Source organism: Rhinolophus sinicus, linkage group LG03 (assembly GCF_036562045.2).
Source record: "Rhinolophus sinicus isolate RSC01 linkage group LG03, ASM3656204v1, whole genome shotgun sequence".
Lineage (NCBI taxonomy): Eukaryota > Metazoa > Chordata > Mammalia > Chiroptera > Rhinolophidae > Rhinolophus > Rhinolophus sinicus.
The window spans coordinates 36,110,989-36,137,651 of record NC_133753.1 but is presented as its reverse complement, the minus strand read 5'-3'; the positions used below and the strand labels follow the sequence as shown (position 1 = coordinate 36,137,651).

General features: G+C 35.1%; 2 protein-coding genes across 2 annotated transcripts; one reads left to right on the top strand and one right to left on the bottom strand.

Moving 5' to 3' along the window:
- Positions 1-699: 699 nt before the first annotated feature.
- On the top strand, positions 700-21,915 carry PSMA3 (proteasome 20S subunit alpha 3). The gene is made up of 11 exons (XM_019725807.2): positions 700-858; positions 3,697-3,779; positions 7,093-7,216; positions 10,582-10,683; positions 10,772-10,845; positions 13,634-13,706; positions 14,561-14,626; positions 18,141-18,187; positions 20,092-20,159; positions 21,293-21,357; positions 21,750-21,915. Exons 1-11 carry the CDS (start codon positions 838-840, stop codon positions 21,792-21,794), a joined length of 768 nt encoding a protein of 255 aa, XP_019581366.1. The 5' UTR covers positions 700-837; the 3' UTR covers positions 21,795-21,915.
- Positions 9,381-10,313, bottom strand: LOC109444408 (translation machinery-associated protein 7). Its single transcript, XM_019725808.2, has one exon. The coding sequence runs from the start codon at positions 9,678-9,680 to the stop codon at positions 9,489-9,491; it is 192 nt and encodes a 63-aa protein (XP_019581367.2). The 5' UTR covers positions 9,681-10,313; the 3' UTR covers positions 9,381-9,488.
- Positions 21,916-26,663: the final 4,748 nt, after the last annotated feature.

Genomic DNA, 26,663 nt, shown 5'->3' with positions numbered 1-26,663 from the left:
AATTTCAGGTTAAATATCACCCACTCAGAAATTCATTCCCTAAGCACCAGGCCTAAAGTTCAACTCTCTCGTCTCTTTCATCTTCTTATCACAAGGTCCAAGTATTTTGCCTGTTCACTCTTTGTTGCTTGTTTCCTCCCATTGAATGTAAACTCCATGAGGGATGTAGTTATGTCTACTTCATCTTTTTATCACCAGTGTTTTGCAGAGTACTTGGGACATATTAGAGCTCAATAAATATATTTAATCAGTCTTATCCTTAATTCTACTAGTTATATTCACAAAAAGGGTACTAATGCTTTTGTAAAATTTCTGAGCTCAAAGGTGATGCCCTTAGAATGCAATTTCCTTCCTTGTGAGGATAGGTGGGTGAAGGGGATGCCCTCAAAATACTGCGTCAGAATCAGAATGCCCTACTGCTTTTTCTAGTCTTGGTGAGAACATCTCTCCGCTTTGCTGTCAGAAAGTATAAGGTAGCAAAACAGTGATAATATAAATGATAAATAATTCCTAGAAAATGGAATGGAGGAGCTTCTCAAACAACTTGAAGACTTAAAACGGCTCAACAGCACTGGGAAGAAACGCAGAGGGAGAACACTGCGCACTCCCCTAACCCCACCTCAACTGAATCTGCATATGCGCGTCGCCCGCCACGTTCGTCCCCTCCTTTTCCCACAATCCTCTGTGTCCCGGGCTAAAGACCGAGGAATGAGCCAAAGAGAAGACTATTGGTCGAAAGAGCAGCCAATGAGAGAGCTTCTTACTCGTCTGCGTGCTGCAGGATAGAGGGGGCACTTTAGGCCTAGAAGCCCTACGCGTTCCGCTGGTTTTAGCAGGATGAGTTCAATCGGCACCGGGGTGAGTTGGTTGTCTCTGCATATGATAGTGTAATCTAAGCATTAGCGTTGAAGGGAACTCGGACAGACCACTTGGGATGCGCTGGGACTGCCATCGGCCAAGTGGGCCGCTTCCAGTTGTCTGGTGAACTGCTGTCTTTCCTGCGCTAATTTCTAGGCCGGAGCCTGCGGTGACGGTGTCCTGAAGCTTTGAAGCTCAGGTGTAACGGGCTTGGCGGCGCAGCAATAAGATCTGGGGCCACTTTTGAGTTGCTGAGTCACTTTCTTGAGCCTCTTAGGGAAACCGAAAGTGGAATCTCGTGGGGCCTGAAATAGTGTGGGAAGGGTTTGTACGACAGTTAGCCCCTCTTGAGAACCACTGAGGCGGGGCGGCTTGAGATTCCACCTTCTGAGACGCAGCTTTCCGTGGGCCTTTGCAGTTCCTAGGGGGCTGCTGACTCGTGAGACCTTCTCCATCTTCCCTTCCAGTGTAGTGATTGCTCAGTATGGAAACCTATCGGGACAGAACTCAAAAGAAAAACGGTCTGAAAAGCGAAATCTCAAGAATCCTTTACGTTTTTCCTTTGTCCCAGCTTTTTCTGTACAAATTACTTAACAGCACAGTACCATAAACATTGAAATGATTAGCTAGGGACCTAACCACTTCTAACTTGTAATAGACAAGACTTAAGGATTTTGAAGTTGGACTTGTTAACTTGTTCGGCTTACTACTTTATTTTGTTCAACGTAGTGCATATACACAATCTTGTTTACACCTTTTATATATTTCTCCATATAGAAAACACAGTTTCGTTTAGAGGTATTGGTGGTTTGCACTAGAGGCATCGAATAATGGGTTTCTTAGTTCATCTTTATCGACACTTCCCAAGATTTTGATCCTCAGCATTAAGCCCATATATTGGTTTTCCGAGTTTGATAATGAGTATTATAGCTTAAGTTTGGAATGGTTTAATCCATTCGGTTATGAGATGCTAAGGTTATGTTATACTTTTTCAGAAGTAGTTGCTCAATAGTGCATGTTGTAGTAAATTGACTTTGCAATTTCATTAATATTATTTTTGATTGATAGTGTTGCCTTTGATAAAACCTTTAAAAATACTCGATAATACAACCATGTGAGATATTTTGGTATGACAATGGTAGAATTAAGGATCACCGTTTAGCAGATCAGGAAACAGACTCAGCAGGAAGCACGACTGTTGAAGGCTTATCCTGTCTTCACTTCTTCCCAAGAACTTCAGATATGAAGATCTGTCTACTTGACATTTCTCTCTACTGGTTGTTTAATAGGCATTTCAAACTACATGTCCTAAGTAGAGCTCGGGGTTTTCTCCTCCCGTTGTCATTTTGTGTCTCCTACAGTCTTCAATGGTTCAGCCCTAGTTGCTCAAGTGAAAAAGAAAAATCTATGATTTCACCTTAATTTCTTTTTTTACTTTACTCCTTGTATCTCTTAACAATCCTCAGCTCAGTGAATGGTCCAGTTCTAGTTTCTTAAATGAAAAAATATCTATGATTCACCTTTAATTTCTTTGTTACTTTACTCCTAGAGTAAATTCATCAGCAATTTTTTTCCCCCTCTATCCTCAAAAGTTATTGCCTTCAGTCTCTTTTTCTCTAAACTACCACTTCTGGAATACCCAATTTCTGCTTCCACTCTTGTTCCTTCTGCAATTCATTTCCCAGAGGAATGATGTTTTTAAAAAAATAGATCATATCACCCCCATTTAAATTTCAGTGACTTCCTATTGCATTTAGAATACATTATAAACTTCCTACTCCAGCCTAGAAGACTCAACATACTTTGGCCCTTACATTGTCTCTGATACAGTTTTCTCTCTACCACCTACAGTGCTCAAGACATAGTGGCCTTATTTCTTTTCCTTGATTGTGCTAGACTTATTTCTACCTTAAGGTCTTTATGCCAAATATGGAGGATGGCTCCTTCATATCCTAAATGGCTAGTTACTCCTTATTTAGATCTGACTCAATCTAAATAACTAAATATAATTGCCCCAGCAAGGCCGTTCCTCATCAGGTAGTCTGTAGTAGTCCCTCAGATTATCACTTCAACCTGTTTTATTTTCTTGATAGTCCATATTCTGGTTTATTGCTATTATCTCCAGCACCTAGATTTGTGCCTGGTCTGATTTGAAAGTGAAGGACTTCAAAAATGAGTGTTCTTTGTATTCCCTAATAGTGACTAACATATGCTTATTACATGTTTGAATGCTAACTGATTTGTCTAACCAAGGCCCTTCAGTTTGTTAGTGCCACAGCTATGACCGTGTTTCCCAGAAAATAAGACCTAGTCGCACAATCAGCTCTAATGCGTCTTTTGGAGCAAAAATTAATAAAAGACCTGGTATTATATTATACTGTACTGTATTGTATTTTATGTTATACCTGGTCTTATATAAGACCCAGTCTTATAGGAAAATAAGACCGGGTCTTATATTAATTTTTGCTCCAAAAGACACATTAGAGCTGATTGTTCGGCTAAGTCTTATTTTCGGGGAAACACAGGAATTAAAATGTTCTGACTCCAGTGCTATTTCTGCTATCCCACAGTAAGTTTTTTCAAAACTGAGCTTTGTGTTTTGTGTGAAAAAGTTCTGATTTTATCTAGGACATGTATCTATTGCTTTTCAGTAGCAGAAATCTAAAATGTCTAACTTTTCCCTTGGCTGATGTTGCTGCTCTGACATGGTAAAGCAAAATCTTTGTTGAGATTTAACACAAATTTCTGATGTGTAAGCCATTTAGGAAAAAAAATATATAAGGTTACTGATGCCAAAGATACATCATTATAGGCTTACTGTTGCTTTTTTCCTCTTAGTATGACCTGTCAGCCTCTACATTCTCTCCTGATGGAAGAGTTTTTCAAGTTGAATATGCTATGAAGGCTGTGGAAAATAGTAGGTAAGAAACATTATTTTACTTAAAATTAGCATGTTTTAACCAGTTATTAAATAGCTCCTTTTCTGTATTTTTGGTAATTAGCCTCTGTTATGTTACTTTGGTACAAAATAATATGTGCCCTAAAATAATTTTAATTTATTAGTCATTTCCAGATCTCTTTTTGACGAGATCTTTTCATGAGCCTCAGTCCAATTCCAGGATTATTCACTTGGATATTTTACCATGTCTCAAATGTAGTGTATAAAACCAAATTCATTACCATCTTTGCTAGCCTATTTCCCTTTTTAAAATTCTTGGTTTATGAGATTGTTTTCCTTGGCCATTAGCTTTGTGGCTTGTATTTCTTTGTGTTTTAAATGTCCTGTGCAGTTATGGTAGTCACATGTTCCTCTCTGCAGGGATTTTGTAGCATTGTGAATTGATCATTGGAGAATATTCACTGAGTTACAACAGATCTTCCAAATTTGACATACTTAATTATTAAACTATCAAGATTCACACCTGTTAATATCACCATCACTCTGATCACAAAAGTTTGTGAGTATGGGAAACACAGTCTCAAAGTGGGGAATATGTTTTCTGAAATTCCAATTTATGCTTGAAAACTTGAATTTTATCACTGGCAACAACATACTGTGAGTTATTTTCCTTGAAATGACAGTCTCACTTGTTCATTTTAGACAAAAAGAAAAAGTTTGCCATATACCTAAGTGTGAATAACCGTAGTTTGTCTGACATTCTTTGAAGGTAAAAACATGTTCCATGAGAAAATTCACAACTCAAAACAGTTTTACCAGCGCTTGTTCCTTTAGGCAATGATCATATTTTGATTTATAGCTGTTCATTGAGTACCTTCCATTTCAGTATAAATGACAGGTACTTAAGGGTTGTCATCTAATAAAATTAATTACTGCTTTATCAAGGACATTTCTTAAACTAAAAGTGGCTTTTTTAAAACAGCATAGCAGTGAAGAATACAATCAGTAGCTTACTGCTATCGTTTGTCGTTACTGCCTTGCTTTGTGTCAGTGCCAGCAGTTTTACCCATCAATGCTCTGTAGTGTACCATCAGTGCAAACATCCACACGGTGGAAATGGCAAGTGATGTCTTTGTATTTTTTATGGAAATAATTTTGGCCTCACCAGACCCCTGAAAGGGTCTTAGGGATTCCCAGGGAGTTCACAGACCACACTTTGAAACCTTTAGTTTAGAATAAAGAACATGGGGAACAGTGAGGAAGATGATGACTTGGAATGAGTAGGAAAGGCTACCTGAGGCTATAGAGTTTAAGTTCAAGTGAATTTGCTAACATTTGTAGAAGTTTATTTAAATATGCAGTAGGGAGGAGGACGTGTATTCTAGCACCCAAGATAACCTCAGTAAAGACATAAAAGCAAAACTGAACATAAGTGTTTGAGGGGTGTCAGTGAGGTTGAATTCAGTAGAGCACAGGATTTATAACAGGAAATTGAATAAGCTAATTGGCTTTGTAGATTCTCAGTATTTTTGAAAGGTGGGCTAAGGAGTTTAAACTTAAAACGGGAGCCCAATTGAAGATACCTGCAGTGTGGGAGAAGGAGTGTCTGAAATTCTTTGCAAAATGTATGTGCTGCTCTGTTCATTCTACTGGTTATTTCTGATCAGAATTCCCTTTATTAAAAAGATTAGAAAAATAGGGGCGGCTGGTTAGCTCAGTTGGTTAGAGCACCGTGCTCTTAACAACAAGGTTGCTGGTTCGATCCCCACATGGGCCACTGAGCAGCACCCTACACAACTAGACTGAAACAACTACTTGACTTGGAGCTTAGAAAAACACACTTAAAATAAATTTAAAAAATTTAAAAAAGGATTAGAAAAATAGTTAATGTATTTTAATCTTGAAATGGCAAGATATAATTTCTCTACATTTTACTTAAGAGATTAAAGATCTATTTTGTTTTAAAAAGTTGTACAAAACATTTTATTCTTTTATATACTTATTTTAAGCAGTATATTGGTATTGCAAAAAAAGCAAATGAGCAAAGAAGGAAAAAGAATTATAATCTCTCCATTTACTCACTGTTAACTTTTTAGTTTGTGTATAACCTGTCTTTTCTATGCATTTTAGGTAACATTTTTTTAGTTTCAGGTGTACAAAACAATGTAATGGGTTAGACATTTATACCCCTCACAAAGTGATAACTCCCCGCCCCAAACTACTACCCCTCTGACATCGTATATAGCTGTTACAGTTCCACTGACACTATTCCTTATGCTGTACTCCACATCCTGTGACTATATTATATATTAAATTATAGTTGACATTTATTATTATTCAGCTTCAGGTGTACAGCGCAGTGATCAGGTACCTACACCATCCATTAAGTGGTCTCCTAATAATACAGGTGTCCATCAGATACCCTATAAAATCTTTACAACGTTGTTGATTATATTCCCCAAACTGTCTTTCGTATCCCCGTGGCAATTTTGTGGTTGCCGATTGTGCTTTCTAATCCCCTCACCTTCTCCTTCATCCCCACCCCCATCCTGTTTAGCAACCCTCAGTTTTTCCTCCATATCTCTGAGATTGTTTCTGATTAGTTTGTTCATTTATTCTATTCTTTAGATTCCACATATAAGTGAAATCATATGGTATTTGTCTTTCTCCATCTAATTTATTTTACTTAGCATAATGTTCCCTAGGTCCATCCATATGGTTGCAAATGGTAAGATTTCATTCTTTATGGCCGAGTAATACTCCATAGTATAAATGTACCACAGTTCCTTAATCCAGTCATGTACCAGTGGGCATTTCGGTTGTTTCATTGTTCTAGCTATTGTGAATAACGCTGCAATAAATATACGGGTGCATAAATTTTCAAATCAGTGTTTTGGATTTCTCTGGATAGATACCTAAGAGTGGAATTGCTGGGTCATAAGGTAGTTCCATTTCCAGTTTTTTGAGATTCCTCCATACTGATTTCTATAGTGGCTGCATATTAGGTACCATTTTTAATGGTCATGAATTTAATCAACATTTATTATAATATGGCTATCGTGCGTATTTTGTTGGTCTTTTTTCACTTATGTATTAAAATCTTGTTTGTCATAATGTTTTTTTGTGTGTGTTTTTGGTCACATGATACTCATTTACATGAATCTAATTGACCACACTTTGCGTTGTTTCCCCTTATTGGTTTTCAAATGTATTTATTTTAAAGTACTTGACATGTTTTAAAAACCTAAGTGCTGCCCTATTTTTATGTATTTTTTTAAACTTAAGTTTATGAAGTATATTTTCATAAAAAATTGATTTTCTTCTACTTGTTTCAGTACAGCTATTGGAATCAGATGTAAAGATGGCGTTGTCTTTGGGGTTGAAAAATTAGTCCTTTCTAAACTTTATGAAGAAGGTTCCAACAAACGACTTTTTAATGTTGATCGACATGTTGGAATGGTAAGGTCACATTTAAAACTGTTATTCTTTGCCTTGTCCAATTTCTTGTGAAGTAACTGATTGGAATATGGTAAAATGGGATTATAAGAACCCATTTATTACTTTAGCATTGAGGCAGAAACAGATTAGACCACAGCCACAGACGTAATGACAGTTAGTTGCTGGTTTGTGAACAGTTTACTATCTAAAAGAAAGGTAGCATTCTCATAACCTGCTTGGAGATATGAAAAACTGAGTTGCCTTAAGAAAAGGAGGAGGGGAGAGGGGTGAGAAGTACGTGTAGGAAAGAGATCTTGGCAGCACAGATCACCAATGAAGGCCTATGCTTGAAGGCAAAGAATCTTAAGCTTCTTGTATCCCTGTGGGGACTGCTGTCATACTGAAGATATAGTCAGAGAGAGAACACCTTTGTAGTAAGGTGGAGCACCAGCAAGGATGTTTAATGAAAGGAAAAGTAAACATATCTATTTTAATATCTGCATAGGCATCACTGTATTTCATGCAGCTGTATCTTGAATGATTGTTTTGCACAATTGCAAGCCAAGCCATAAATACATTACTGGTATATAGCGAAGTTGTCCTATATGAATGTCAGACTCTCTTCAGTAAGAACAATAACCTAAAGAGGAAAAGAAATGATTCTAACCCTGCTTACTGAAAAGGCTAGGAAGAAGAGAAAACCTGTGTGCTGGGTACTACAGCTATGTTTGAGGCTCTTTACATAAATTATCTGGTTTAATCCTGACAACTGAGTGGAAATAACATTAATCCCATTTTTACATATGAGAAAACAGACTCACAGCTGGCAAAGATATAAGCTGGGATTCAACTTGGGTTTGCATAGCCTACATGTTACTCCAGAATCCATTCTGCAGGGTGAGATCGTATAGGACCCACTCATTCTTCCGTTAGCTTTGGTATTTCTAAATGAGATGTGTTACATTCAAACACAAATAAGACTGATAAACTATAACCAGTAAACTGTAAAGCTGTAGATAAAATTTTCTTTTTGTTTCTTCAGTGATTATTTTTTCTGAACATATTTTCACTCCTCAACAAATTTATTATCGCCAGTGAAACTGATATGTTTTGTTGAAACTTCCCAGATTGTAACCTAGCTGATAGAAGGGGAACTAGTGAATTATGTATTCTTTCACTTAGTAAAACACACACACACACACACACACACCGCACACCCACACACTTTAGGTAGGTGTATTTTGAAAATTATATATGTATTTGTATATATAAATATATACATATATAGACACACACCCATATATGTGTGTATATATGTACATATACATATGTATGTGTGTATATATATATACATGCATATATATATACACATATGTATACACGTGTGTGTGTGTATATATGTATATATGCTTATAGGCACTTTAGTGATGGAAAAATTGTCCTAGAATTTTCAGATTTGTCCCATTTGTTACTTAAAGCCAGGAAATTGATGGTATTCCTTATAGCTGGAAGTTGTCAAAACATTAGACATAGAAGAGGGTTGGGAACAATGAAGGATTAATGTTTTGTTTCCACACTTGTCATCTTCAAGTGATTTGAGAATTATTGGACTTCACAGTAAGGTTTCTCCAAAGCAGTAGAAGATTTAAATGATGGCATTTACTAGCTTGGTAATCTTGGGGATATTTTTCTAAGCATGTTTCCTCACCTGCAAAACTAGAGCGGTAATAGTATCTGCTTCATACAGTTGTTACAAGGTTAAAAGTAATTATGTAAAATGCTTAGCATGTAATGAGTACTCAATATGTGTTAGGAATTTTCATCATTGTTACTATGAGTAGGTAGCAGTAGGAAAAAACACTATTAAAAATTCTGATACAACTATTAAATTTTGCAAATCTCCTAAGCAAGCAGTTCTCAGACTCTCTGGGTTCCTAGTACCTGTGTTTCAGTAAATTTTTTTGTTTTTTGTTTTTTCAAATGAGTTGGTTTAATTCCAGGCAGTACAGAATTTGGTATAGAACAAAGACTGAAGAACAAACTTAGGATACTGGGTTGGGTTTCCTCTGACCTCACACCTAAGGTTGAAATGGCTGAGTGAGAAGAACTAAACAGATGAGCCACTGCATGATTATTATTATTTTTTACAAAAGTTTATTCTTAAATGTACAATAGACTCCAAGACAACACTTCATTCTAGTTGTAGGTGGCAACAGGTCTGATGGCAGGGAATCCAGATGTTAAAACAGGAATGTAATTAAGGATCACCAGAGCCCCAGGCACAAGGAACAGCTCACTTTTTGCCAGATTTCTTAATTCCACCTGTGGCCAGGATGCCTTTTCCCGCGGCCTTCGCTTTTAACTCCTCAAGTTTCTTCTGCTCCTCTTTTTGCTTCTGCTTGAATGCCTTATCATCCTCATGCATCTCCTTGGCCTGCTTCTTGGGCTGCTTCAGGGGCTCCTTGCCACCTTTGTGGCCAGACATGGCACCTCAGTAATTTTTTTTTTAATGGCATCCCTGGGCCAAAAGAAATACCCAATGGTTCTACTTATTAAGTATTTAGGTCCAAACAACTTAGTGTCTATGCCCTAAAAGCTTAGCTGTAAAAAAAAAACAATACACATTGTGAAAGAAATATATAATTATTTTTAAACAACCACAGTTATTTGCACTGCACAACTTCTTAAACTTCATTACATGCTGCCCCCCTCTTTTTATGCTCTACATTGATTTTTACTCAGTACTTACAGCAGCAACCCAGCTTCTCAATGATCTAATGGTATTGAAAGGATTGTAGAATGATCTAATATTGAAACTGAACTACGTTGCCAGATGTTTCCCCCAAACTTAATGTCCCACAACTCTGAGTTCTCCACAGTGCCCCAAGATATCTCAGTACATGGTTTGGTAACTGCAGTTCTAAGCCACCAATCTTGGAAGATACATGTGGTTTGTCATGGAGTGCTTTGGCATTGCCATTTGTTAGTCAGTAGGCTGAAAAAGGAGATTTGAGGTTATGCCATTTAGACCAAAACTTTTAATAACTTTTTGAATGTAGAACTCCTTTAAATGAAGATCAATCCTTACCAAGACCAATAATTCTGTTCTTTACAATGAAGTGGTAAATGGAGACGTGGAGAATTTATTACAGAACTAGTCCTCTGAATGTGATCATGGGGCAAAGCAATGGAGTTACACGTGGTGAATCTCCAAAGTGTAATCCCATCGCTAAGCATCTAAATGCCAGGATGCCTTAAGAGACCTTTCAGCCAAAAAAACCTGACTTCTACTGGTGATGCTCGTTAAAAATATTAAATAAGCCTATAATGACATTCCTTGATTTATGATAGGTATATCTATTAAATTGGTACTTCTTTTCTTTCAGGCGGTAGCAGGTTTGTTGGCAGATGCTCGTTCTTTAGCAGACATTGCAAGAGAAGAAGCTTCCAACTTTAGATCTAACTTTGGCTATAACATTCCACTAAAAGTAAGTTGATAACTTGTTGAGGAGCCTTTTGAACAGTAATAGAAGTTTATTAATAAACTCTTCTGTTTTCCTTCTCCTCTCCCCATAGCATCTGGCAGACAGAGTGGCCATGTATGTACATGCATATACACTCTACAGTGCTGTTAGACCTTTTGGCTGCAGGTAGGAAATTTTGTGAGATAATTCAATCAGATCTGTACTATAGGTATGTTTCCTCCAGCATCTTGGCCTTTTATACCCTTAAAAATATGAACAATTACCAAGAAGTATAGCGTAGTAACTAAATAAAACTGTACAAAAAAATAAAATAAAAACTTTGAATAGTGAAAATACACAGATTTGAACTGATGATAACACAATTCAGTAGTAACTAATCTGATTATAATAAATTCTCGGGAGGAAGGTGGTCTTGGCTAAAGATACAACGTTCCAGTTATAAGATAAATAAGTACTTGTTATGTAATATACAACATCATGACTATAGGTAACACTGCGGTATGATATATAGGAGAGTTAAGAGAGTAGATCCTATGAGTTCTCATCACAAGGAGAAAATTTTTTTTCTTTTTATTGTATTTATATGAGATCATGGGTGTTAACTAAAACTGTTGTAATCATTTCAGAATATATGTAAGTCAAATTATCATGCTGTACATGTAAAACTTATACAGTGATATATGTTATTTTTCAAACAGGGGAAGAAAAGTCTCTGATGTTAAACCTTGACAATCACAGGAAACTGCAAACTGACATTCCATGTTGTCATTATTAGATAGCCAACTGTACTGACAGCTGTTTTCTCATTAATTTCCATCTGTATACTTTAAGCAGTTAGGTAAAATGCTCTTATTTTTTTCAAATTTTTATTGGGGAATATTGGGGAACAGTGTGTTTTTCCAGGGCCCATCAGCTCCAAGTCGTTGTCTTTCAATCTAGTGGAGGATGCAGCTCAGCTCCAAGTCTAGTCGTTTTCAGTCTTAGTAGTGGGGCGCAGCCCACCACCCCATATGGGTATTGAACTGGCAACCTTATTGTTAAGAACTGGCGCTCTAACCAACTGAGCCATCCAGCCGTCCCACCGGCAGCTCAGTGGCAGCTCATTGTCTTAATCTAGTTGTGGAGGGCGCAGCTCACTGGCCCATGTGGGAATCGAACCAGTAACCCTGTTGTTCAGAGCTCGCTCTCTAACCAACTGAGCCATCTGGCCGCCCGTAAAATCCTCTTAAATGGGAGTTTTTTAGCAGTCGGTAATGAATCCATACAAAATTACATTTCAAGTTTTGGTTAGTTTATTATTATGGTTAAGGTAAAATATTGGTAGTTTTATTTTAGGGGAAAGCTGGGATTCAGCTGATTGCGTCAAGACCTGGAATGCATATAAATATTCAAATATGACTTCTCAGAGGAGATCTGTCATGACTCTAGATTTTCCTAAAAAAGACATGTTTAGTTTAACTTTTAAAAAATAAGTCAATCATGTTTGATCAAAATAAAACATGAACTAACATCTAAGTGCGTGCTACTATTAAAGGTTGTAGAAAGAAAGTTTATTAGCTGTAGTCCTGCCTTTGAGTTGTTCATAACATTACTGAGGACATATTAGAGGAAACCTGAGTTTTATTCCACTGGCAATAGGTTAAACATGTAGATAGTGTTTATATTAGTAGTTGTTCATAAAGTTCTCGCTTAAATTACATTATGAAACACTTTGCTTTCAGACTTCATAGAATACCTTTCATTTTTAACCTTTCAACTGAGTTCTCAATTCATCAGTTCTCACTTGTTAAAGGAGAATAGTGGAGGGGCGGCCAGATGGCTCAGTTGGTTAGAGCACGAGCTCTCAACAACAAGGTCACCGGTTCAATTCCCACATGGGATGGTGGGCTGTGCCCCTTGCAACTAAGATTGAAAATGGTGACTGGGCTTGGAGCTGAGCTGCACCCTCCACAACTAGATTGAAGGACGACGACTTGGAGCTGATGGGCCCTGGAGAAATACACTGTTCCCCAGTATCCCCCGCCCCCCCCGCCAAAAAAAAGCAGAATAGTGGAGAAAACTTTCAGTAAACATTTATTGAGCACATACTATGAGTCAGTCATAGATGGAAGGGCACAAAGATGAGTAGTCACCGTTGAATATATAATTTTAGAGGTGATATGATAAAGGCATGTATAGTGGGATACCACTTAGGAAATGGCCTCCATTTTGGAGAGTTGGCAATGAAAGGATGTGAGATGTAGGGGGAATGAAAAGTGTATTTCAAGCAAAGGGACTATGTAAGACTACATGGGCGGGCATTTCAGGTAACACCTAGATAGTCAAGTATACTTGGTGTATAGACTGTAAGGTTTATGTGATATTGAAGATTTAGGAGGGGCCAGATCATACAAAAGTCTGCTCCATATTATGGAACCATTGAAGGGTTTTAAAATAATGATAATCAGTTATGTATTCTAAAAGATAAGTCTCATAGCCATGTGGAAGATGGAAAGGAATGAATTTGTTGAGCATATAAAAAATGTATTGAACCAATTTGGATTATTGTAGAAAAATAACGAGGAATATGGGGGAGTAATCAAAAAAGAATGAAGGGTGGAGCAAGAGTTTGAGGTAGGTTCAGTGTACTCATGTCAGGAATTTTGCCATCTTGGCTTTTTCATGTTGATGCCTTTACTTATTGGGCCCTCATTAGTTTTCCATCTATCATTACTCCTTTGTCTATACTGCTATCCTCCCAGAAAAGTTTCATCAGAAAGTTTAATACTGAACAAAGCCACATGAATTTTGAACAATTTCAAGAATGTACTAGTTTTTTTAATAAAACTTGTTAAAGTGCTGAATTAGTTATATGTACATTAGTTTATCTTAGAAAGTATAATTGTATTTTTATCAAAAATATTTGTATGGTTAAGAACCATGGTTTAAACTATTAATTTACTTTTTTATGCAGTTTCATGTTAGGGTCTTACAGTGTGAATGACGGTGCACAGCTCTACATGATTGACCCATCAGGTGTTTCATACGTGAGTAATTTCGAATCATGGGAAATTCTATTGCTAGATTAATGTTAACTTTTTAGCACTTAAATCATATATTTGGATTATATGAAGTTTCTTTAAAATTCGTTCACAGAAAGTAATGTTTTCTTATGATTGATAACAACCTATGGATATGAGGCAGAGAAAAGATTTGTGGCTTTCATTATGCTGTTTATAGAAACTGCATAGTGAACGTAAAATTTTGAATATGTGATATTCCCTCTATTACTATAAATACTAGCAATGTCTTAAAACTGAATATCTTCCCTTTTAAAAAAGGATTTAAAATGGTATTTCTTAGACCTTCTCTAATTACCTTTTAACTGTCTTCTGAGATTTTTATGTTTTTTACTAATTTTAAAAAATGGGGACTTTATATTTTGTCATTATTCACAAACATAAATGGGTATCCTTATCTTTAAAAGATAACCTTTTTGATATAAATAATAAAGAATGATGGTTTAGAGGATAGAACTCATAGGAATGACTTTGTCTCAGAAATAACTTCATTTTCATTGTTATAATGCTAAAAAAAATTTTTCATTCCTACCTTCAAAAATGTCTAGTTCATGAAGTATGTATAATAATACGTTTTTCTTTGGATATACCTGTATTAAAAAGAATACAGGTTATTCTAGAACAAAGTTTGGCATTTTTATTTTTTTGAACCCCTTGGTGTTCATTACAAGGTGTTTGACTGGATTTCTCCATACTTGCTTTTGAAAGACAGACATTTAACATCCTTTCATTATTAACTTTTAAGTAGAACGTCATTAATGATTTATGATAGTATGCATATTAATATATATTATTTTTTGGTATGTGTTCTTTTTAAATAGGGTTATTGGGGCTGTGCTATTGGCAAAGCCAAGCAAGCTGCAAAAACAGAAATAGAAAAGCTTCAGGTAATACATACTTAATGCTTGATTTTTGCTATAATGTTATCGTCATGTAGTGAAGTTTTTATCACCACAAACTAAACCTTTTCATCCAAGGATGTAGTGTGGTTTGTTGTTTTTAGCAGTTTGTTGTATTATAGCTGTTAAGTGGCTGAAGAGCTAAGTGGGTAACATATTACTTACAGAGTTGTGTCATGGATCCCTTTATGATTTTGATGGCTGCCTATTATAAACCCTTAATCCAGAAAAGTACAAATTATATAACTTCACAAAATCCTTGAAGCCCATTCATAGAGGCTTGTGACCTTGGGTTGAGGACTTTGGTGTTTCATTATATCATTTCTTTCCTCTCTGGACCACAGCTTTTGTCTTTGGAAGTCTTACATTAGGAATCGGACTGCTCCAGTGCTTCTCTTTCCTTTGTTCCTACCTACATAAGGAATGAAAGAAAACCTATTCTGTTCCAATTATCTACTTTTTATTGCCCCAGGAGCTAGAAATTCATCTGTCAGTGTAAAAAAGTTTTCTTAAAAGATTGCTGGTTTTCCTTTTAGCCAAATTGATCAACTTAATATTGAAACAGTACTTACCAACTCTTTATTACTTACCAGAAACTTCCCTAAAAAGCAGGCATATGATTTATCAGTATTTTGGAAATTACATGAAAAAATTGCACATTTAATATTGATGCTGTACTGGAACTTCGCAACTGCTCATTCAACTATTTAAGTCCAGGCTCTATAAAAACATCTTTTTAGTGCTGAGATTTTTGTTTTTTACTAATTTTAAAAAATGGGGACTTTATATTTTGTCATTATTCACAAACATAAATGGGTATCCTTATCTTTAAAAGGATTTAATGCCAAGTTCTAGACCTATAAAGCCTCATTCATGTTTGTTGTTTTAATAAAATTGACTAAAGGACTCTTAGACATGACTTATCCCAAGCACAAACCTGGGTTAAAGACACTGGCTAGAATCATAGAATCACGTTGGTTATGAACAGTTCCCAGAGCTCATGACTTTTTTTTTTTTTTTTAAATAGCTTTTTGGTAGAGTCTTTAGGGTTTTCTATATATAGAATCATGTCATTTGCAAAGAGTGATAATTTAACTTCTTCATTCCCAATTTGGATGCCTTTTATTTCTTTCTCTTGCCTGACTGCTCTGGCAAGGACTTCCAACAATATGTTGAAAAGCAGAGGTGATAGAGGACAGCCCTGTCATGTTCCTGAACGTAGAGCAAAGGGCTTCAATTTTTCACCATTAATTATGAGATTAGCTGAGGGCTTGTCATATGTGACCTTTATTATGTTAAGGTATTTTCCTTCTATACCTATTTTATTAAGTGTTTTAATCATAAATGGATGTTGTATCTTGTCAAATGCTTTTTCTGCATCAATTGATACAATCATATGACTTTTGTCCTTTGTTTATGTGATGTATCACACTGATGGATTTGCGGATGTTGAACCATCCTTGTGCTTCGGGGATGAACCCCACTTGGTTGTGATGAATAATCTTTTTAATGCACAGAGCTCATGACTTTTAAATCAGTGTTCTTTTCCATCACACACTTCCAGGTGTGGCGCTAAGTTTGTATCTTTTTTCTCTTTTGCTTTCATCTTTCCTTAGTATTATGTAGAAATTTGAAAAGAGTATTTAGAGCAGTCGGGTGGTCTTTTGTCTTTCTGAGGTTAAATCCTAGTGAGGAATGGCAATACCAACAAATCCTAGATGAGAATTGAGACAGATCACTTCATGTGAGGAACATGCATAATTAAATGACAAAAACATGCCCTAAATCAGGTCAACAGACTATGACACACTGCCTGCTTAAGTTTTATGGGAACACAGCCACGTTCAGTCTATGGCTGCTTTTGCACTACAACAGTAGAGTTGTAACAGAGACCAATAGTTGGAACAGAGACCAAAGACTATATGGACCACAAAGTCTAAAATATTTACTGTTTGGCTCTTTACAGGAAGAGTTTGCCAACCAATGCTCTACATCATTGCTCTGGGCTATTTATTTTCTGATGTTTTGTTTACCAAAAATAATATTTTATGAAATAAAAACTTCACGAACATATGTAAGAATATATTTACCGTTTAAAATGTGCCTTTTCACATTTGCTTAAGTTTGCCTTTGTAAGACTTAACCTAAAATGGCAGAAGTGTGAAGATTGGTATTCCTTTCCTTCACTTCACCCCCAATTTAACATGTAAAAATTTAAACACCAGAAAAGATTCGAATAGTACAAATATTTGTATCTGTGTTGAAATTAGTATTTTCCAGTATTTTATGTTTTTCAGAAGTATTTGAAATAAAAGTTGCCGACATCATGACAGTGCATCCCTAAGAGCTTCAGCATTCATTTCCTTAGAATACCGTTATCACACCAAAATATCATCTAATATCCAGTCCATAATCAAGTTGCCTCAGTAATCTCAACAATGTCATCTGTAACTGTTTTCAAACCATGATATAATTAAGGTTCACATACTGAATTTGTTTCTTATATCTCTTCTAACTTAAGAGTATTTACCTTCTCCCAATATTAATTTTTTGAAGAGCCTGTGCCAATTGCTTTTGTAGTGGGTCCCACATACTAGATTTCTCTATTTCCTAACAAGACTGGTATTAAATTTAAATTCAGTATTATAAATTTTTTTTTGTTCCTGCTTCCTCATGTGATTGTGCATCAGGATTTTTCAATCTAAAAAACTACCAAAAATAAAATATTGACAAACCTAGAGATAAAGTAATTTAATCACTTCAAGTCTGGATCATTTTATGAATAATACCCTTTTTCTTTCACCATTTTCCATCTTCCCCAAAAACACATCCAGAATATGAATGCCAGTTCAAACATATTGCTCAAACATATTTTTGATCTTACCATGTATGTTCAGAAATCTATATGACTAATAAAATCCTGCATTGGTTATTTCCTGTACTTACTATATACAAACTCCTCTGTGGGGCAACTGAGGGCTATATTTTTACCCTTATTTCCAAATGTTCACTGTAAGAATGCTAATTACTTCTAATATGAACATGATTTTGGCTTCCCACTTTTGCCCTGTGTGTTCATTTATCTTCCTCAAAATCAAACCAAATCCAACTGTGTTCTAAGAACCCACTCAAATCTTGGTTCTTCAAAGCTTTCCCTAACATTTTGCATTATCTTTTAAACATCAGGGTCTGCCTGATGTTTAAACAGACTCGGGTCTGGATTTTTATAAATTTTACAATACCACAACATTAGTGGTACCCAGGTGATTCTAGAATATGTATTTTGGCATGATAATTTAAAAACATTAAAGTGTGAATCAAGAAACTTAGCTTCTGGTCCTTAGGGATTTTAGGTTATTTTCCTTGGTTTTATATCTGAGAATCTATCTCAAGAGCATTGGTTATTGATCTAGGTTGTGAAAAGAATCTGAAAATAGTTATACAAATGGAAAGTGTTGGTCTTTTGATTCCTAACTTAATGAATATATTTTATTTTTGGTAGATGAAAGAAATGACCTGCCGTGATGTTGTTAAAGAAGTTGCAAAAATGTAAGCTGATCTTTTCCTTACCATTGACAAAAATATTTCACTTCACCTTACCGTATAATTAATCCTAAGAGGCTGTTTTGTTTGAAGATAATGCATAATTTTTAGAAGGCGAATTTAATATTCTGAGAAGGAGAATTAAGGAAAAGAATATTCATATTTCAAGTGACAATGGGATGGGAAAAAATAGCTCTGACAAAATAAACTCCTGTTTAGATGACAGAATTCAAGGGTAGAAGGATATAGTGGACCTCTAAGAGCTTCATTTCATAGTCCCAACTTCTCAAATCTGAGAAGTCCCAGTAATTTTACCTTACAAACTTTATTTTCAGTTCACAGCTAATTATTTCCATACATGATCCATGAACCTGGCTCATTTCCATAATCCGTATCTTTGAGCAAGATACGTTAATCATAAAAGTTCTTACAACAAGATGGAGAAGAGCAGTATTTCAAAACGTTTAAACACAGTGTAAGAAAGCCTGAAGTGGTTGACGTTAGAGGTACATAGAGTGGAATGCTATGTAATAGTTAACAGTGAATAACAACAAAGCCAGTAAACCTGAGTGGCAGTTCTTCACAATGCATGATTCTTCTAGATGAAGGAATGCAAGGCATTAGGATTTCAAAAAACCCAGTAAAGTGCTCCTTTTGCAGTTAGCTTTTCAGATTTGAAAGTAATAGACATAATATTCTAGAGAATTCACAGAACCTCTATTCCACATTAGAACTACATGAACACAGTCTAGTCAGTTCTTTGTGCAAGTATCTCAGGTTTTACGTCTAGTAATACATGCAAGGAAAAAACGTCCTAGAGGCTCTGTTACATAACAGGTATACTATATGGTATCCTTAACCTCTTTTAAACTGACAGGTTTTACAACTGAAATATTACAATCTCAAAGTATTTAAATCTTAATTGTCTACCACTCTTGTTACTGCCACTCACCCTCTCCTCTGATTTTACCACAAGACCCTTCCCCTTTCCAGTTACAAAGAAGGACCCATTTTATAATTGTCAGTTAATAACTTAAGGAACATTGGAACTAACATACAGTAGAACTACTTACAAACAAAGTAAGTAATCTACACCTAATTGACAACATTTTAACATAATAAACTCAATTTCCTTCACTGAGATGTGCTTCTGGAAATCAGCCCTTACCATACCTTTTATGTGCAAGTATAATAGTAGACACTAATTAGTTCCATGTAGGAAAGCCATCCCTTCATCATTTAATAGAGCACTATGTGTCTTTTACTTACTTCCAAAATTAAGATCATTTCTCATATTGTAGCAAGGCTGGGAATATTCCTCAAAAGATGTGTAAGATGGTGTGGAAAGTATAAAACAGGAAAGCTTTGCTGTGATACTTAGTTTTTGATACTTTATTAATACGTTGCGTTGCAGGACCTCCTTATTTGCTGTAATTTGGCATGTATGGTAGTTTGAAGGCCAGGTGAAGGGTCATACAGTTCTTATAAAATGGATAAAAGTTTAAAAAGATTCCTGCCACGAAGAGACCACCAATAATTGCAAACTGAAAAATTAGTTTGTTTTAAAAACAGTCAGTTAATGAGTGGAGAAAACACATATCCTGTAAAGCTACAGGTAATGACGGACTTTTCCATTTAAAATCTGTGTTCCTTATGAGGTATCTTTTTTAGTTACATCTCTAAAACAATGCATCAAAATAAACAACATGTTGTAAAGGTATATTGAATCAGTGAATGTTTGAATTGTATAATTTGTTGTTTTTTCTAGTGTTCATAAATATAAACTATAATGTGTATATGTTTAATTTTACACTAGAGATGGGTGTTCTTATTTGTGTTGACTGGGTGCATGAACTGCAAAGTTTGTAGATGACCAAGTGTTTGTTATAATTTTCCCTTTCCTGTTCTAGAATTTACATAGTACACGATGAAGTTAAGGATAAAGCTTTTGAACTAGAGCTCAGCTGGGTTGGTGAAAGTAAGTCACTTTTGTGTATTTATTTGCTCTGGGAGTCATTTGTACCAAACCTAATTTACTACTTGGTGCCTTTTTAATTTTTAAAATAATTTGTTAATGACCTATATACAGAAAAGTACACAAATAACAAATGAATTGATGAATGATCCTATGAGTACACTCATGTAACCACTGCTCTAGTCAACAAATAGACCAGCCCCCACATCACCCCTTAAGTCCTAGAAAGCAGTCCCTACCTTCTCCCTGAAAGTAATCACTATCCTGAATTCTGCCACCATAGTTTTGCATGTTGAAGTTTAAACAAATGGAATTATACAATACGTATTTTTTTGTCCGATTTCTTCAACATGTTTGTGTAAATCATTTGTGTCACTTTGTTTTAGGTAGTATTTATTATTTGTCTTGCTGTATAGTGTTGTCTAAATATACCAGTTATTCATCTGTTGCTGGACAGTTAGGCTCGTTCCAATTTTGTGGTTGTTGCTGTTACTATAATGAATAATGCAGCTGTGGACATCATGTACAGTTATTTTGGTACACCTATGTAGCATTTCTGTTCGAAATATACATAAAAGTGGAATTGCTGGGTCATGAATACACATATATTCAAAACATGCATATGCAATAGGAATTGCCAAAATGCATCTGACCATGAAACAAAGCAAGCAGAACAAAATTACCAGGTAGTCTTTTCAAAGGGAAAGTCCTGCTTAATAATTGACTGAAATTATGAATAGTTTATTTACTTTTTTGAAATAACCGTTTCATATTTTTAGAAAGATATTACTGAGAAATCACCAATTTTTTCTTTCTAGCATGAGAGAGCTTCAAGGCCATTTAAAACAATTTTTTAAATCATGCTATACATTAATGAATACTCAGGATTTATCATAGCATCAGGAAAAATCAGCATAATTTATTTTGTTTCCATTAAGAACTAAATTTGGGCAGATTTAATCTCTTATGTGGAGAAAACACAAAAATGAATTAAAAGCATCTTGTATTACTGAAAGTATAACTTTATAACATTAACATTAGATGGATGTACCTCTGGATTGGGTAGATTGCATGGTATTACAAATTACAATACAGTTCTCGTGTTTAATCATTTAAATATATGGCTTAATTTCTAGTAACTAAAGGAAGACATGAAATTGTTCCCAAAGATATAAGGGAAGAAGCAGAGAAATATGCTAAGGTAAGCCAACCACATGAAAACTCCATGGAAACAAGTGTTGAATAATAAAAGGAACTTGGTTGATTTCTATTAAATAAAAAGAGTTCAGCTGAACTAAGGATAGAAATTTTCTGGGTTATCCTCAATGGGGATGAAGGTACCCTGGTTCCAAAAATGTGTGTGTGGAAATGGCAAGGGGTTTTGGGGACATTTAATGTTTCACATATTGTGTGTATTCTATCAAGAATATAGTCAATTGATTGTTAGAGTAAGGTATATTTAATTATCCTTTTCTTTACTGGGGTGTCTTATTCTAAACCAGTGTTCACTTTTCAGTTATAAAGAATTTTTATAAGTAGTTAGATTCAGGTTGTTGTAAAAATTGATTTTAAACAAGATTTTTCTCTTAACAGGAATCTTTGAAGGAAGAAGATGAATCAGATGATGATAATATGTAACACTTAATTCAGCAGCTATTTTAAATTTCTAATACAATCCCCATGTAACTATTTAGTCCTGTGGATTATTATATACCCACTGACCAATTTTCATTAAATTTTTGTCTTGTAATGATTGAAATTTGGTTAATACCTGTTCGACAAAAATGTGTGTGTGTGTGGGGGGGGTAACTGAGCACATATTTACTCAGCATTAAAATGTTGATGCCCTTTTAAAAAGTCATTCATGCCTATTTAAAAATTCATTAGTTAAAACATTGCAGAGGTTTTGGAATCAAATTAAGTCAAAGCTCCATTCCATTACTCAGTTAGAATCTAAAGGTTATATCCTGCTATATAACCTGTTGTGTAAGACATACCTACCAACTTAAGCAATTAATTGATGCCATTGCCCAGTTTTGTATTTGATAAATGATTTTGGTCATCAGCCACTGCTAACCTTTAGGTATAACACACAAGAAAGATGTTTCAGGTTGGAGAGTCAAGAATGTGTTTTTTTTCTTTTATTGTGGTAAGAAGTGGATTTAAGCATCCACAAAGTTGCTGTTGTCATTTAAAACATTTCTTGATCTGTAAATTTCCAATAAAAACACCCATATTTTATGCTAAAAAATAAATATGAGTATTCTGTAAACGGAATTATTACTGAGGAATAATCAGTATCATGGCCTGCAAGAGTAACTGTCATACCCTGAACAGTAGCACTCACAGCAGGGAGAAACAATTTGAACTCACGCCAAGTATACCAGGTATAAACACCCTTTATTGGGCTCATGCCAGTATTACTCCATTTAACTATCATGTTTTCCTAGGAAGGTAATGTAGTCACTGAATATAGCAGCAGGATATTGCTGGACTTTGAGCATCAGTGTAGTTCAAATAGCAAATCATTATACGTAAATAGCTAACTACTATACAAACAACCCCAATCCAATATCTCAGTATCATGACTTCTTTTATGTAGAATTACAACTCATACATTTAACTCAGAATGAAACCAGTGTTGGTCTTGTTCAAACAGCTAAACTGTACTAAACTGGATCAGTGTATAGACAGACAATTAAAAGGCTGATTATCCCCAAGCCAATATGGCCATTTTATACTTTTCCAAATTTCTCAAGTATGAATGGTACACAAACCGATTATTGTGCTGTGAGCACATGTTGTTAAATTCACATCAGTATAGCTAATAACCACTTTTAAAAGAAAAGGCACTGGTTCTAAAGAAACCTAAATTTGAACAGCTACACTACCTAAAAACTAGTATAGATGCCATATCATCAGATAAATCTAAAACTAAGCAGATACACCCAATTCTTCAGCTATTATGAAAGAGAAGCAATTGATTTTCATGTAATACACAATATTAATAATCTAGGATCAATTGTAGGGGTGCTGTGTAACCACACTGCTGAGATATGATTAGCCTCTGAGAGGGGGAAAAAAAGCTGGTACATTTTACTTTGGATAAGACTACAAATGTATTACCAGAAAAGATCTGAGTACCTTAATTACTATAAACCTTGATACTGGTACCTAAGAAAGAAAAATAAAAAATGTTTTAAAGTTTTGGTTTAGAGATTACAAATATATATTTAGACTATAAAAGCACTTATAAGATTATCCATTTGCTTTTATTTTTATCATTCATAAAGGGAAAAATAAATGAGAAAAATCAAGTTGTAGGTCATCAGTATGCTTAATTGATTGAAATAAAATAATCTTCAAATTAAGATTTGAAGAGCAAGTTAAGAGTACAAATATTTCCTAATTTTGTAAAAATAACCACTTTATCAAAATGTTAAGAAACGAGAAGAAATTCACAAATGAAAATCATGTCTTAATGTAGAACACTCTATGAGTATTCTAATATTGTTTCTCTAACTTGAATTCCTCACCTTTGGAAGTGGAACCAAGACTTGACCTCTATCTTACTTTCCTGCACTGTACCATATCCATATTGAATTCGCCACAGCGAGGCAATTTTAACTGATCTTTCCTAAGGACTATGACTACCTGCCAAAGAAAGCCTTCTAAAATGAAGGTATGATTTCTCCTCCTGAAAGCCCTCTACGTGTTTCCCACTAAATAGTTCTCAGATTATTAAAAAGAAAAGGCACTGTAAAACATGAAATGAGTAAAAGTACTCTTAACTGCAAGTAAAATAGCTTTTGTTCTACTACTGACCATATTTATGAATCTGTTATGGTGTTTAATAAATGTATTCTTCTCCCCCAGATGGGAGTTGTTCAAGAAAAGAAATCATGCTTTTTATCATCACTGGTGAGCACAGGCATTCAAATGCTAAAGGTACACATTTTTTAAAATTTTGAAATAATTCATACTAGTGAACTGTAACGTAAGGTATACTATTTAAAAACAGTAGTTTTACAACTGTATTGATCAAATGTTTGTAAATTAAGATGAGCATGGTTTAGGATTTGAACAGATTTGGAAAACCCAAGCTCAGAAAATATATAAACTTTGGGGGATCAATTCTTTTATAGAAGCACAGTAATGGAATTTTTCTTGTCAAAAGAAGTTAGTGCTTCCTTCCCGCCATCATTGTAACCACAATTTCATAATAAAACTAGCATCATAATTAAAATCAGGATAGTGGTTTACAAGCTCATGTAGGTTTCAAACTGGCTTTGTCACTTAATAATTGTGTTACCTTGGGCAAGTTAATTTCATCTGTAAAATGAGGATTATATACCATTGAATGTAGCATCAAAACCAGGAATACTTAGGTATAAATTTAAGTTTGTGTGATTTTATGCTGAAAGTTATAAAATGGTGAGAGAAAATGACCAGAAGACTCAAGAATTGTCAAGTCTCCCTAAACTGATTTAGATTCATTGTAAACCAATCAAATTCACCAAGAGGCTCTTTTTTGGGGGTTTGGGGAGGTGATAAGAAATCAACAAGCTGTTTCTAAAATTTTTATGGGAAAAGGAATTAGAACAGCCAAAACAATTTCGAAAAAAAAGAAGACTCATGCCATCTGATTTCAAGACTATAAAGGCTAATGTAATAAGACATATATATTTTTTTTAATTTCAGAACTTTTGTTTTTAAACTTATTAATGGGATCGAATGAAGTCCAAAAATAGACTCACAGATAGGTCAATTGATTGACAAACGTAAAAAGACAAATCAATGGAAGATAGTGCTTTTTCACACATGGTGCTATAACGACATCATAGGCAAAACAGAAACCAACACCAAAAACCAAGCCATACCTTGGTACAATATACAGAAATTAAGTCAATCATAAGCCAAAATGTACCCCAAACTCTAAAACTTCTAGAAGAAAACAAAATGTACCTTTATAGCATATGGTTTCAGATATCTTAAAATTCAGCATCAGTTCTCTGAAAATTTCCAAAATGCCAGGGAGGCGGTAAGGAAGAGAAATTGCATAAGCGTTCAGGGATTAACAAGCACCTTTCATATTTTACTGACAGGTCAAAAAAGAGAAGAGCTCTGACTTAAGTTAGGCCAAGTCAATTTGGTTGAAGAAAATTTTATAGAAGCACTTGGTTCTATCATTGCAAAAGAACCTTAACACAAGATTCTTTTACCAGCAATACCAAAGGATTCAAGTTTACATTGAGTGTATGTTCTACTGACACATTGTATTAACACCTAATTAGAAGTCGATTTCATAGGATAAAAGTGACAGGTAATTCATCATGTATAACTAAATGTTCTTTAGTATTTTAGTAACAAAAGACTCTTAAAATCATTTTAATGTAACTGTTCCCCCCAGATATTCTGTATTCGCAATGTAGCCCATTTCTAATCACCATTTGACCTTTCACCTGTCTCTACTGAAAAATGGAACAAATGTGGCTGAATGTAGTTCTTACATATCTGTAGAGGAAAAGTCTACTAGAAATGAACATAGGTTCTTCATTCACAGGCAGAGTAATGATTCATTCACAAACTGAAATACATTTGATATGGAAAGCCTAAAGGCAAGACAACCTTGGCAAGTCATATGCTAATTTTTCCTGCAACAAAAAGTTTCTGTTCCTGGCAACTCTCTCTTTCATGATACAAAGCCAAATGAAGCTTTCTGACAAATGACTTCATGTGTAGGCAAGATGTGCTATTTTTTTCTACCATCTTGATATTGGACAGCTTCCAAACAATTTCAGGAGAGATTCTTTAAACATGAAACTCGGGCTCTTCTTCTAAATCCATTCTTTTCCCTAAATGGAAATTTGAAAAAACAGGAAGTACTTGGCAGCATAGAGAAGCAAGTTTTGTGGCTTAAGTATTTACTGGTAACAGACTAGTTATTCGTGACAGCGTAGTAAAATGCAGAACTTCACATTTGAGAAGAAAAACAGCAAAAATCTGCTTTGGTTACCAAGGTTCCCTTGGCAATTTAAAGGTGTTAAAAACAGTATCACGTGATACATAGAGGAACCAAGAAACAGGAACATACGCTTTTCTTTTAAGTTCCTTCGTATGACCCCCCCTCGCTGTCCTGTCTAAGCCACCAAAATTATACAAATACTGGAAGCAGTTTTTTGACTGCATATAAGGACTAAAAGACAGAGATTAAAAACAATGATTTCTGGTTTGGTTTGAGGAAACCTACTTGGGGAGAAAGTATGTGTACTTGCTGTACGATTTGAGGTAACCCTAAATACAAATAAATATGAATACAAATCCCTAAGTGGGCCGTGAGGATTAGCAGACCCAATAACACACTACCAAACATACCATTAACCAACAAAAGAAAAAAAAACACAAACTCTGCCCCCATGACTTCTCCCAGCTGCCCTCCTCTGCAGCCCCTCCAATTCTACTGCTGCTGAAACAACTAGAAGCATTTTCAAGTAACAATTTGTATCT

Coding starts and splice junctions, on each gene's coding strand:
- LOC109444408 (XM_019725808.2), bottom strand. CDS start 9,680: ATGTCTGGCCACAAAGGTGGCAAGGAGCCCCTGAAGCAGCCCAAGAAG.
- PSMA3 (XM_019725807.2), top strand. CDS start 838: ATGAGTTCAATCGGCACCGGG. Junction 7,217..10,581: donor TTGATCGACATGTTGGAATG/GTAAGGTCACAT, acceptor CTTTTCTTTCAG/GCGGTAGCAGGTTTGTTGGC. Junction 18,188..20,091: donor GTTAAAGAAGTTGCAAAAAT/GTAAGCTGATCT, acceptor TTCCTGTTCTAG/AATTTACATAGTACACGATG.